Here is a 14796-nt window from a genome sequence, read left to right on the forward strand (position 1 = left end):
CATGGCATCAGATACTGCATACCATATCAACTAACCTTACTCTGGGATTCCAAGTACTAATATCTTTCGTTTTCCTGAAATGTACTATCATCCACCTATAAATAGATATAAATGCAACAGAAACCATAAATTTCTTAATTATCTTGTAGACAATTTATGTGAAAGGTATAAATATCTATTATAGCATCTCCCACCTTATCTGAACTCCACCTTTCAATTTTGAAATTTTGCCTTAGTTTGTTCACAACATTTTAAGTCGGTGGACATCAGAAAGGACAAAGCATAAACTCACAGGCAGATCCTGCAGTCTGTGAAGGGGGTGGGGGCACATTATCATTTGGCAGCTCCATCCCATTTACATTCCCTTTGCTTCTGTACATAACATCTATAGGAGACCTTGTGACTTAAGACTTTCTGTTTAGTGATATTTTTATGAACTCTTTTTGAACTCTCATTGTGTGTGGATTTTCTGTCTGCAAAAGGAAAGGGGTGGGATGGAGGTCACAATGTTCAGATCCCCTGGACCCCCCACTCTGGATATGCCTTTGAAACTCCTTCCAATATGACAAAGCTTTCTCATAACAAATCTGTCAATATATTTATTTTATTTACTGAAACAATTAATAAACAGCTCATAATAGAGCTGATACTGTTTTCAAAGCTACAACATTCACACAATATTTAATAAAAACTGTAATACTCCATAAAAACTGGAGAAGATATGTTTTGCAGAGTATTATGCTATTTGTAATGAATCCACTATTCAAAGTATACAAAATGCTTTCATCTACCAATTCAAATACATTCAATACAAATATGAGATGCTCATAAATATATGTAATATATACTGTTCGACAATAAAATAACAAAGTATAAAATATCTGCATCATTCAATAGTGGCAATAGTGAAAAAATGCCAAGCTTAATAAAGAAAAAATACTTTAGGTCCAAATAGGGTAAATGCATATAAATCTACAACAATAATGATTTTTTTTTTTTAATTTTTTTTTCAGAATTGGTCATCATAGTATTTTTTAAAAAAAGTGCAAATTTAAGACTGATACAGACACAGTATATAAGATTTAACTTTAATTTTTTTTCATCCTAAAAGTTGAATTTATAATGATAAGGTACCATAATTAAATGTAAATAAAAACCATTGCATTACTAATTAATAAGTCTATTAATAATATATAATACACCCAGGCTATAGAATAACTTCACAAAATGTACAATGGCACAAAAATCCATGATTCAACTCACTATCCAAATCTCAAACCTTTACAAATACATTAATTATAAAAATAACATACATGGGCAAAAATTCTATGTAGCAATAATTCATTAAAAATGTCTTCACATGCCTTAAAATATAAATTGCGAGTTAATGTTTCAAATCTTGAATTTGAATTTCACATGAATTTATCACCTTATTTAAAATTTTATTTTACAAAAAATTTATACATCTTTGGCATAAAAAAATTATAATAGTATAAAGAATAAGATTATATCATTTAAAAATTACAATCTTAACAAGGAGAAAATTAAAGCAAGAAAAAATTGTTAAAGATGGGGACAGCGGGTAACCATGGAAACCATGTGAACACAGTGAAGCTATGATACCTCCTGGGAGCCATTATTACACCTTTGTCATTAGTTTTAGGTATTGCAATGCATTATGGGCCGCGTGGGCATGTGCCTCGTCCACCGTCTGACCCGTACCATGACAGACCGCCACTGGCATTGTAGATAACTGAACGAGGCATTGTCTCTGACCTGATCCAAAAAGAGAAATATTTCTTCACATTAGATATTGAGTAACTCATCAGGTATAATCTGTCAAAAGTGTATACTTTCTTATTTTTGTGCCGTCAACTTGTAATGGTACAATAATATTTAAATCTACTGAATAATTTCTCCTTAACTTTCTGTTGTTGATCAATTAATAAACACAATCAACTTCTAAACTTGAAAGATCTGATTTTCCTGAATGAAAATTTTCTAAAGAAGTGTCAAAGGTCAAATATTTCATGGTTCTTCCATCTATGTGTTGGATCAGTAATATATACTTTCATTCATTTACACGAATAATTTATACAGATACATCTAGCAAATCCTCAAAATACATTTTCTGCAAATGTTCATATTATTTTACCTATTCAGACAAAAACCCCAACATTAATTTTTTCTTGAGATGTTTAGTAACCCCCCACCCCACCCCACTTACCGTATATATAAGTCGGTCTGCCTATACGTCGGTTTTTGAAGCTTAAATTAGAGGGATTGACCCGCTGAAAATCCAATCTTTTTATAACTCGTTTATAAGTCAGATATTAGGAGATTTGGACCAAATTTTAACTCCCAAAATAACGACTTATAGGTGAGATATGCGTTACCTATTAGGTGTTCTTTTACCGCTCTCCTTTACAGAAGACTTCTAATAAGGGAAGTAATCTAAAAATGGCCCATTCCTTTTAGTTAAGCACTTATGTCTTTGTTCCACTATACAAATGTACCCTTTAGCTTTAGTCTGCTATAGACATTCCTTTTAATCCTCACAAGCATGCATATACTTGAGTACCCTTTAGTAATGGTCTACTACATCTTTTACTTTAATTAGCACTTATACTGCTCCCTTACCTTTTGAACTTATTTCCGCTATGTCCATATAGCTAACCTCGAATCGCTGCACCTCTGATATTTCTTGCAGCATTTGGCAGTAGTTGGTAGCGGGGGCTGTCAGTTTGCTGTTTTTAATTTTGTTGTTATTTTTAATTTTCTGATAAAACTGCTGGATTTCCTTGTTCTGTTGGGGACTTGGAATGGGTACTTTGGTCTTGCCTTCTTTCAAAGCAGTGTAAGATGCACGAAGCTCAGATGCATTCTGAAAAGCAGGAAATAAATACTGATGTGTGACATTGTTGTTAGTTTAGGTGTCAGAGAGAGAACAATAATAGGCATACACATATGTTTTTCAGTGTTTCAAACTCTGAAATGCAGTTATTTTCACAACTTCAGACACAGCAAAAATCATAGAATTACCTTTTTACAATAATGCACACACACATTACTAGAAAGGTAAAATTTAAAAAAGGATGGAAATCCTACTGTGACCTACCAAAGGAATTTCATCTTCCTCCTCCGAGTCCTCAATCTTTGTGTTGTCATCCCCATCTTGTGTGATATTCTTGATGTGAACCAACATGGCACTTGCTGCTGCTCTCTTTGCTGTCTTCTTGGATCTTCCAGTTCCTGGGAAAAAATATTTGAAGATTTATACATGTAAATTACTCCACATTTTTCTCACTGATTATTCCTTATTTTACATTTCCCCAAGGTCAAAAAATGTTGTCAGTTTTATTGCTTACATCAGTATGTATCAGCATATGAAGTTTGAATACACAATCTTCAATGGTTTCTTTAAAACTGAGCATAATACTAATTCAAGAAAAGTGAGGTCAAGGTCAAAGGAAAGGTCAAGGTCAAAAAGGTCAAGATCAAAGGAAAGGTCAAGGTCAAAAAATGTTAACTTAAGAGAGGTTGATTACTTATTCATATAAAGAAAAATATCCTATATCCTATGACCTTTGAGTCAATTTGTGGTTTACATTGGTCAACTTAAAAAATTACCAACAAAAAGCATGCAGACATAAAAATGACAAACTGGAAAAAGTTAAGATTTGGCCCTTATGTCAAACAAAGATTACCTTTCTCTGTAAATTTTCCCAGTTTGACAGTACACACAAACTCCCTGTTGTGGGGAGGACCTTGCTCATTGCCAAACTCATAGACCGGTGGTTTGATGAGTTTCTTCTGAGTGAATTCCTGTAGTTCTCCCACAGGATTGCCAGCATCATCCACATCTATCATGTTCCCAGACTGTCTAAAATTAACGACAACAACTAAACGTTTGCCAGAATGTCACTCATATCAAATTAGATATCAGGATATTTAATAATGCAATGAACTCCCTCATACCACTGATGCTACCATACATATTTTCAGATTAAGCATTTTTTCCCTGATAGTCAAAATTCTCAACTTAGAGATAAACTAGAAATATGTCCATAGGACATGAATGCCCCACCAAGGGTATATTCGTAATGCAACATAAAATTTATATATTAGTGTATGACGTTTGATAAGAATATCTTGAATAGTTTCTTTAAAATTGAAATCTAAAAAATTGGATATAGATGATAAATTCTCACCAAATTATGTATAAGTGCAAAAGCTTAGGCAAAAATATCTTCAATGGTTCTTTAGAACTAACCAAAATGCAAATTTAAAAAAAAAGTGAGGTCAAGGTCATAGGAAAAGCCAAGGACAAAAAATGTTGAATTTTAATTTTTTTTTTAATAGCTTACATCAGTATGTATCAGCATATGAAGTTTGGTTACAAAATCTTGAATGGTTCTTTAAAACTGAGCTTAAGACTAATTTAAGAAAAGTGAGGTCAAGGTTAAAGGAAAGGTCAAGGTCAAAAAATGTTGATGCAGTTGAATAGCTCTCATCAGTGTATATCAGCATATGAAGTTTGATAAAAACACCTTGAATGGTTTCTTTAAACATGTTAAACCTTATCTTAACACTAATTTAAGAAAAGTGAGGTCAAGGTCAAAGGAAAGGTCAAGGTTTAAAAAATGTTGATGCTGTTGAATAGCTCTCATCAATATGTATCAGCATATGAAGTTTGATAAAAATATCTTGAATAGTTTCTTTGAAACTGTGCTTTGAACTGAGCTACACACAACCGAAGGATGGAAGGACGGAAGACAGACATGACAAACTCTATATGCCCCGGCCATATTCATGGTGGGGCATAATTGTAATCTAAATAAACATTTTTTTAGTTAATCAATATCCAGCTCCTGCAAAAAAAAGGGATACAAAATGAACATGGATAAATTGTCAAAATGCATAAATTTCAGTTAATATGATACGGTACCATTACAGTTATGGTAATAACTTGCTGACTATTGTCCCAGATGTGAGGGAATCTGATTTGTGGATTTACCCTCTTAAAGTCCTAGAATTATATTTCCCTGAAATTTTAACTGACTTCTGAGGGTGCCTGTTCAGTGGATTAATCTTCTCCAAGCCCTAGAAAAATATTTTCCTTTTTTAATTGATTGATTGTCCAGAGTCTGACAGAGTCTGTTCAGTAAACAGACCTTCTTCTAGCTCTACCCCAAGAGTTACATGTAAATTTTCATCTGTTTAATAGACTTTTTGTCCTAGTTCTGATGGCACATGCTCAGTGGGCTGATCCTCTTCTAGCTCAATATTTGATTTCCCTTTGTACAATTGACTTATTGTCCCGAGTCTGAAGGCATTTGTTCAGTGTGCTCACCCTCTCCTTACTTTCCTGACAGTGTAAATTGACTTACTGTCCCAGTTCTGAGGGTAACTGCTCTGTGGGCTGTCAACCCTCTCCAAGCCCAACAATTACATTTTCCTGTGTATAACTGGTTCTGAGGGCACCTGCTCAGTGGGCTGACCCTCTCCTAGAATTACATACTCCTGATCGGGTATAATTGACTTACTGTCCAAGTTATGAAGGCACCTATAGCTATTTTAGTTTAGGGTGCTGACCCACTCAAAACCCTATAATAAGACTTCCCTTTGCATAACTGATTTTCTGTCACACATCTGAGGGTACCTGTTAACATGGGCTGACCATCATGAAGTCCAAAAATAAGACTTTCCTATGTATAGTTTACTTACTGCCCTGGCTCTGAGGGCACCTGTTCTGTGGGCTGACCCTCTCCAAGCCCTAGAATCTGCTGGAGAGCTGCCAGGGCGGCGCCATGCTTTGCCTTCTTCTTACTTGTTCCTACAAATTGTATGGACTGTTTAGTGGTACAAATTGTATGGTCTGTTTAGTGGTACAAATCGTATGGTCTGTTAAGTGGTACAAATTCAAGTTGATGAACTAAACACACCAGGATTAAACTCAAAATAACAAAATTTTAGCTTCATAGAAGGGTCTTATCTTAAATTCAAAAATGATGAGAAACATGTTGGGTTTTTTCCCCATCAATGTGTACTTTAATAAGGAATAACTGCATGGAAACATTTTAGTAACCAATATGGCAATTCTGTTAAAGTGATAAAAACATGTATTCATCAAACAAATAAATAAATCCTTCACAGAAAATTAAAACTGGCAGTTATCTTGCTCTTTAATCACAGATATAAATGTCCTAGAAATTGTCTATATGCATAACTTCCTTACCTTTACCAGTGGCAATTACATCACCGACAGTGACCCTCATTATAAACACAGGCTCATGAACTGCTCCTTCATTGGCCAACAAGTCATACTGCGGAGTTATCCCCCTTTTAGTGCTTATCTCCTGGAGAAAGCTGATAGGAGTCTTTCCTGGTGGAATCAATGCCATCTGATATTATGGCTACTTAAAAATAAAATAAATAAAATCAAAAAAAATAAATTAAATTAAACTAATTTCAATCTTTCCTTCCATGTCTTTTTCTTGTCTTTCACATTTGAGAACCTTCACTACGGGTTTTCAAATTAATCTTACATGTAAGTCTGTAACTCTAATGAAAATTCATATTTCTTTTTTTTTTTTTATTTTTTGGCACGGGTGACATTATTGTCCTGAAACTTTTACAAGAAAATCCTAAAAAATATGATGTCATTGAGTTTTGCTATTTTCTATTAAATGTGAAGATTCAATTAAAAAATTGTTATCTTCTTCCTCAAAATTATTTCAATATAGGCATAGTGAGTAATTAGTCAAACGTTTATCAGCACATTGGTCATGGCACCAAATCTGTAACAAGAAAGGAGAAAATGTATGGCTGGACCGGGAATCGAACCCAGGGACCCCTGCATCACTAGTTAGGTGCTCTACCGACTGAGCTACCCAGGCCGATATCTACGGCCCAAATCATTACATTTTCATGCTCATGGACACATAGAAAGAGTATTTTTCTTCTTTTAATTACATGCTTTCTTAAAATAAATTCATGTGGAGGTAAGATATTGTCAGTGGAAGTCGGAGGGGTTTGATTGATGGCCAGATAGCTCAGTTGGTAGACCACCTGACTGGTGATTTGGGGGGCCCAGGTCTGATCCATTGCATTTTTCTCCTCGCTGGGTACATTTGGTGCTGTGACCAGGGTGTGACAAGACCTCCTGGGAAGAACAGGTTTGGTGTCTTTAGGGTCAAATAACTTAACAGAGAGGAATGTGGCGATCAGTCAAGTTCAGTCGCTGGTTGACAGATATACATAGCTCAGCAAAGCACCTGCCTAGTGATTCAGAGGGACATATATGAATCCTGCATTTGGACGCCATGCCATCCCCCTGAAGGCACAGGTGAGAAACCTGTCAGGAACATCTGAGGAAAAAGCCTGGGTTGATGCCTTTGGGGGCGAAGACCTTTAAAGAGAGAGGAATGCAGCTGTCAGACAAATTTGATCGCCGGTGGCCGGATAACTCAGTTGGTAGAGCACTTAAATATTTATTCAGGGAACCCGGGTTAGTATCTTGGTTTGGTCCGTTAGGCCCTATTTGCAAAATTGAGCATCAGTAATCATACAGGGTTGCCTACATTCTCTTCCCTCGAAAGCAGATGTTAGGACTGTTTCGATTTATAAACAAAATTGTCCGCATATTACCTTAAAATCGAGAAATAACTCTGCTGGGTGTGATGCTGGTGCACATGCAGTGAAGTTTTGTGTTTGTGCACATGTAATGTCTCTGGCTTTGTTAATAAAGCCCGAGGCTTTCAAAGTCGTAAATTTCTTTCATATAATTATCAATTATCCTTCTGATTTATGATTTCAAACAAATTATTCTCATAGTTCTCAATAAATATTCCGTCGATATGGTATAAATATAATTGTACAGTATTAACCAATTTTAACGTATCAAAAAGTAATTTTACGACATATGCCAAAAACCTTTATATTTTCGAATTTCCTCGAGGATTGATCAGGAATGGTGCAAGCACTTAACCACGCGGTCTGATTCATCATATAGGAAGAGGTGAAGGATTTTTGTTAATGAATGATTAATAATCAGAATGAAAAGTGCAAGGGAGAGTGTCATAAGCTTTGCAACTTATTTCATGGTGCATGTAAAATTCATGTCAGTGAAATAGGTCTTGAGCATTGATGAGGATGCTTTTATAAAAATTTACATGTTGAAAAGTAGTTTTCGTAATATCTTTAAATTGACATTCAGTGTGTTTTTAAAATGATTTGAAAAAAAATACCATGTGCAATGTTGCAGGTTAAATAAATACATGTTGCAGTACAGACATCTGAATTTTTATCTTCTTTTTTTTAAATCAATTAGCATGTTGAACATCCCCCCTCCCCCTGGGGAGATTTTCAGAGTTTTTAAATTCTTAAAGTAAGGACAAGATGACCTTGGATCCCTGGTAAAATGGTTAGGAGACATGTACATGGAGCTTCAACTGTCTATAGTTCAAAGGACTGGGGTTTGAATCCTGGTCTTGTCTGCTTCCTTTATTTCTCCTTTCCCGTTGTTTTCCTTATCATTTGGTAAAGAATGTATATCATTTATTGTTGTCACATTTTATATAACCAGCTATAATAATTAACTTCAAGATATGACATTTAAATGAAATATGAGGAAAAAGTCTTTTCCTCTGTGGATTTAATTTAGCACATTATCTCTGGTATTTTTCTAGATTTCAAACTTTTTTATTGAACGTCATATTATAACTAGTAATTTGTTGACAACACAGCTTTGTTTTTAATTAGGTTTATATCTTCTTTGTACATGTAAATATTTCAGGAAGAAGGAGACACGAACAATGGAGAACTACACTAAAGGAGAAACAAGAGACGTAGAAATGGAGCCTGTATTTGAAGTTAATGAAAACTGTGTAGACATGAAAGTTAATGCTGGCAGTAAAATCAGAAATCTGATGGGATATGCAATGAATAAAGTCAAGGTAGGAAAGAAGAATTTTCTGCACAGTAAGTACTAGAAGCCATAATATAAACAAGCATGAACAATGTTTTGCTTGCTCGTGATATTTTAGCTACTGCCCAAAACTTGCTCATCAATCCAAGTATTTCAGATGTGCCAAATCAGGTTAAGAGATTAGTTACTTATTTAGAATATTAAACTTCCCAGATATCAGAAAAGATCATTTTGACCAATAAGAGCATTAAAATTCCTGACTTTTTATTATTAATCAGTTAATCATTATACTTTCCCAGAACCCCTCATTAAAAAGGATCGTGTGGAATGGATCTGGCAAGGCCATCACTAAGACTGTCACTTGTGCAGAAATCATGAAGAGGAAAATTAAGGTACCCAAACAATGAAAACAAAGTTCTAGTAGAATTGTTTAATTTGGTTATATTATGCAGTGTAGCTAATCAGCATGAGGGTATAGAGATTTAATATGAACATGTCACCTGGTACTACATGTACATGTACAGAGTATGAAGGAGTCTGTAATGCTGTGTGTAAATCATTATTTATATGTTTTACTGGGGTTTTTTTTAGGGTCTTCATCAAATTACTAAACTCAGGAACAGAAGGTATGTTTCTAGATAACCTGCTATAGTTTTAAAAAATCAAATATTGTTAATATGAAATTGAAAATTATATATTGACATGACTAAGGTTCATGTTTAACCTTATTACCTTTAGATATCTTGTTATGTGTAAGTCAACACAGTTTATATAATTTAAAATATTCAAACTTGTTAAATAATACATTAACCTACATTGTTATTGCACAAACTCTCTCAATAAAACCAAATGTAATGTCAAAATTCAGTAAACAATGAGAGCATACAAATTTTTGTCCTGTTTGCAAAATCCTTGTTCAATCTTACATTATTTTGTATTTAAGAATAGAAGAATTCTGGGAACCAAACATTGAGGGACTAGAAAGGTTAGTTTGAGAAATACGTGTAATTTCCCTGTAAGTGGTCCACATATAAGATATTTATTATACCCCACGCAACAAGTTGCGTGAGGTATAATGTTTTTGACCCGTCCGTCAGTCAGTCAGTCAGTCAGTGTGTCAGTCAGTCAGTCAGTCCGTCAGTCCTGTTTTTTTGTCAGCGCAACTCCTCATAAACCGCTGCACAGAATTTCGTCAAACTTTGCAGATATTTAGGACACAATGTGTAGATGTGCATATTACCAGGAAATTCCGATTCCTTTAATTTTTCTCGGAATTTCGGCACTTTTCAACTTAGATTTTTGGCCATATCTTGAATATGGAGATGAACAGTTTGTCAGCGCAACTCCTCATAAACCAATGCACAGAATTTGGTCAAACTTTGCAGATATTTAGCACACAATGCATAGATGTGCATATTACCAGGAAATTCCGATTCCTTTATATTTTCTTGGAATTTCGGCACTTTTCAACTTAGATTTTTGGCCATATCTTCAATATAAAGATGAACAGTTTGTCAGCACAACTCCTCTTAAACCGCTGCACAGAATTTGGTCAAACTTTGCAGATATTTAGGACACAATGTGTAGATGTGCATATTACCAGGAAATTCCGATTCCATTATTTTTCTGGGAATTTCAGCACTTTTCAACTTAGATTTTTGGCCATATCTTGAATATAGAGATGAACAGTTTGTCAGCGTAACTCCTCTTAAACCGCTGCACAGAATTTGGTCAAACTTTGCAGATATTTAGTACACAGTGTGTAGATGTGCATATTACCAGGAAATTCCGATTCCATATTTTTCTGGGAATTTCGGCACTTTTCAACTTAGGTTTTTGGCCATATCTTGAATATGGAGATGAACAGTTTGTCAGCGCAACTCCTCATAAACCAATGCACAGAATTTGGTCAAACTTTGCAGATATTTAGCACACAATGCATAGATGTGCATATTACCAGGAAATTCCGATTCCTTTATATTTTCTTGGAATTTCGGCACTTTTCAACTTAGATTTTTGGCCATATCTTCAATATAAAGATGAACAGTTTGTCAGCACAACTCCTCTTAAACCGCTGCACAGAATTTGGTCAAACTTTGCAGATATTTAGGACACAATGTGTAGATGTGCATATTACCAGGAAATTCCGATTCCATTATTTTTCTGGGAATTTCAGCACTTTTCAACTTAGATTTTTGGCCATATCTTGAATATAGAGATGAACAGTTTGTCAGCGTAACTCCTCTTAAACCGCTGCACAGAATTTGGTCAAACTTTGCAGATATTTAGTACACAGTGTGTAGATGTGCATATTACCAGGAAATTCCGATTCCATATTTTTCTGGGAATTTCGGCACTTTTCAACTTAGGTTTTTGGCCATATCTTGAATATAGATGTGAACAGTTTGTCAGCACAACTCCTATGAAACCGCTGCATAGAATTTGGTCAAACTTTGCAGATATTTAGCACACAATGTATAGATGTGCATATTACCAGGAAATTCCGATTCCTTTATATTTTCTGGGAATTTCGGCACTTTTCAACCTAGATTTTTGGCCATATCTTGAATATAAAGATGAACAGTTTGTCTGCGCAACTCCTCTTAAACCCCTGCACAGAATTTGGTCAATCTCTGCAGATATTTAGTACACAGTGTGTAGATGTGCATATTACCAGGAAATTCTGATTCCATTATTTTTTCTGGGAATTTCGGCACTTTTCAACTTAGGTTTTTGGCCATATCTTGAATATAGAGATGAACAATTTGTCAGCACAACTCCTCTTAAACCGCTGCACAGAATTTGGACAAACTTTGCAGATATTTAGTACACAGTGTGTAGATGTGCATATTACCAGGAAATTCCGATTCCATTATTTTTGCCTTAAGAGTTTTGCCTTTTATTGAAGAAACTTTCCAGCTAGGTAATAAGAAACTCCACTGGAATCAGCTTTTTATAATGAAATTCTATGTGAAATATTTTATGACCTTAAAAGACCCCTATTGATTTTGAGATCAAAATATTAATGGTTTAACACAAACACACACTCACACACACACCATCTTCGATAGTTCTCCCCCCCCCCCCCCCCCTCCCTTCAAATTGGTGTGCTTTGCCTTCAATAATTTCATAAGTACAGTATATAAACAGATTCATATGAATGACTACATCATAATTTTGTTTCCATCAATTATTTAAATGTGTAAACTGTCATGTGTTGGACATGGACTTACACTCATTAACAAATCGAAATCACTGAGGAATTTAAATAACAGTTTGTCAGCATAATTCCGGCACTGAATTTCCTGAAACTTTGTAGGTATTTCAGAATAATGTATAGATTTGTATATAACCAAGAAATTTTGATTCCATTATTTATCTAGAAACTTCAGCCCAGTTAAATTTGTAACATACAAAGATTTGAATGTCCTTATATGCAAGAAGTTTTGATGTGATGATTTTTTGCAAGTAATGCCCCTTTTTTGAATTATACTGTGTATTTAAAATGCACTGTGCCATTCATTACGTGTTGCATTGTCGAGTTTTGGGGAAGCGTGGGGTATGTGAGCTTGCTCACTTTTTCTTTTTTAAAATCTAATTAGATCTATGATTTTTAAAAGTAAGATCATATGTGTATATAGAGTGTGTCCATACAACCAATCCTTACTTTTCAGATTAAAAGTCAACAGAGACATACCAGCTATTTCTATCCTGTTGTCCAAAGATCCTCTAGATGCCAGCACACCAGGGTATAAAATATAACTCGAATTCTCATTCTCATAGTAAATATGGAGGACAGAAGGCATCTTTTAACAGTTTTAATCTTATAAGAATGTTAGAAATCAGAAGATGAGATTATTTCTACAATTTTACATCACAGTAAATATGGAAGAAAGATGTCTCTCTAAAATTTTAATCTCATGGTAGAAATGGAATACAGAAGCGATTTTCTCTTAATTTGACCTCTGAATTAACTTTTGAGCAATATGAAAAAGAACAAAACTTTGTTATATATGTCACAAAAAGGTAAAGTTTTATGTCAGGTGGGTTATGTGCACAGTTCAGAGGTCAAATGTGTAGTATTGACATAATATTAAATTTTCCCATTGATGAAAATAATCTAAATACTTTGGAAGTTTTCCTCTGAAATTACAAGTAAAGTATTACGCACTTTCTTAGAGAAGAGTGATTAGATCTACATTATGAAAGAGGGAATTTTTCACTTTATATAGTTTTGAAAATGTAATGTTTGTAATCGCACAAGGTGGTGTGTGCATGTATTGATGTACATACACAATCTTAAGACATTGTAATTACATTTGAGAAACAACTTCCAGAATCCTTGACCCTTTGAAGCTGGTTAAGGCTATCTCCCCATAAAATACTTTTCAATGCATGTATGTATTTGGTTTTACCCTGTTTTCACCAATTAGAAACAGATTATTTCTTAAGGTGGTTTTGCTTTTTTCTATTAGATATCAAGCCCCTGGATCTTTTGAGGAGTTTTGGAAATCTGAAACACAGCAGCAGAAACCAGCCAAGAAAAAGCATCGAAAATATTACACCAAAAAAGGCATTGACAGTGCTAAAAACAAAAACACTGAAACTTCTAAAAGCTGACAGACTGAGGCCTGCTTCTAAGGATAAAAGAGACATGATTTTGATGAAGACCAAGCAAGGAATTATACAAGAGCAGGGAACTAGTTTATGTAGTTTCATTTGGTTCCTTAATTACAGTTTTAGTTTTGTTATGAAACATTTATTTACCCGGAAAATTTATTGAACATTTTACTTGTCCCATTATATTAGAGCTCCTTTGGCAGCTTATCCATTAGAGATGGTCCAAGGGAATGGGAAAATTTTATTTGTAATTTCTCTTCATCAATATTGATATTTCTTAATTTGTCAATGAGAGAGACAAGCTGGAAATATGTACATGTCAATTTAATCTGTACAAATGTTGTTTTGTCTAAAACACTGATCCTTTCTGTTTCTTTGGTGGTATTGTTAATGTATATGACATGAAAAATTAAAAAAAGACAACAAATTGTTCATACTGAGAATTTTTTAAATATTATATCATATGTTCACCTGCACCGGGCTTTAAAGTGAATAAAACATTCATTTTTTTCTAAATTGGACTAAAAAAATTGGTACAATTGGTTAAGAAATGCTAAATCACATGTACCTGACTTCCAGTTGAACATTTTTCTACATCGGATCATAAATAATTCAAGAAATTCTAAATTAGTACAAATGGTTATGTTTTTTCTAAATCTTGCTTTACTGTGTTCAACTACATGTAGAACACCAATGAATGTAAACAAAAAAAAAAGATGGCACAATTTGCTTAAAAAGTTTGTATCATTTAATCATATATTTATAAAACAATTATTGATGGTGATGGGGGGGGGGGGGGGAGGGGGGTTTCAAATTTAGCAACCCTGGAAGTATAGTATTCACCTCGCCCTTCGTGCTTGGTGAATATTGCACTCCTCAGGTAACTAAATCCTCGTATTGACCTTGAACACATGCAGCAGTAATTGTATAAAATTGTGTAATACGTTTAGTTGCTGCTCTGTGACCTGGGTCCTGACTGCCGAGAAAATATTAGTTATAAACATTAATTCCACTCATCAAGTTTTTCCTCCGCTCAAGCTCTGCAAAATATAAGAAAAAATCTGTTCCAATCTTAAATAAACTCCATATACAATGTCATGTATAACTAAAACATATTGAATATTCTCTATATATTTTCCAAAATATTGCTGTACTCTGCGATACCTGCCAAATGTCTATTCAGAACCTTCTACATAAAAAAAAAACTTGCTTTGGCCTTAATTCATTCGACATTCAGATACATATTT

At 34.3% G+C, this 14796-nt stretch overlaps 2 protein-coding genes across 3 annotated transcripts; one reads left to right on the top strand and one right to left on the bottom strand.

Moving 5' to 3' along the window:
• Positions 1 to 588: 588 nt before the first annotated feature.
• LOC133194177 (RISC-loading complex subunit tarbp2-like) lies at positions 589 to 7722 on the bottom strand. 2 transcript variants are annotated; one of them, XM_061330182.1, is made up of 7 exons: positions 7651 to 7722; positions 6239 to 6416; positions 5728 to 5836; positions 3708 to 3883; positions 3119 to 3252; positions 2641 to 2884; positions 589 to 1776 (listed from the first exon to the last, which is right to left on the bottom strand). In XM_061330182.1, exons 2-7 carry the CDS (start codon positions 6402 to 6404, stop codon positions 1640 to 1642), a joined length of 966 nt encoding a protein of 321 aa, XP_061186166.1. In that variant the 5' UTR covers positions 6405 to 6416; positions 7651 to 7722; the 3' UTR covers positions 589 to 1639. The 2 variants fall into 2 exon arrangements, with proteins under 2 accessions (XP_061186166.1, XP_061186164.1); XM_061330180.1 differs by having other exon boundaries at positions 6239 to 6419; positions 7651 to 7718.
• Positions 7723 to 7942: 220 nt separating this feature from the next.
• Positions 7943 to 13981, top strand: LOC133193811 (ribonuclease P protein subunit p25-like protein). The gene is made up of 7 exons (XM_061329744.1): positions 7943 to 8020; positions 8798 to 8957; positions 9229 to 9321; positions 9521 to 9555; positions 9873 to 9914; positions 12604 to 12678; positions 13405 to 13981. Exons 2-7 carry the CDS (start codon positions 8817 to 8819, stop codon positions 13547 to 13549), a joined length of 531 nt encoding a protein of 176 aa, XP_061185728.1. The 5' UTR covers positions 7943 to 8020; positions 8798 to 8816; the 3' UTR covers positions 13550 to 13981.
• Positions 13982 to 14796: the final 815 nt, after the last annotated feature.

Source organism: Saccostrea echinata, unplaced genomic scaffold, assembly GCF_033153115.1.
Source record: "Saccostrea echinata isolate AGI-Se365-2 ecotype Australia unplaced genomic scaffold, CSIRO_AGI_Sech_v1 ptg000028l, whole genome shotgun sequence".
Taxonomy (NCBI): domain Eukaryota; kingdom Metazoa; phylum Mollusca; class Bivalvia; order Ostreida; family Ostreidae; genus Saccostrea; species Saccostrea echinata.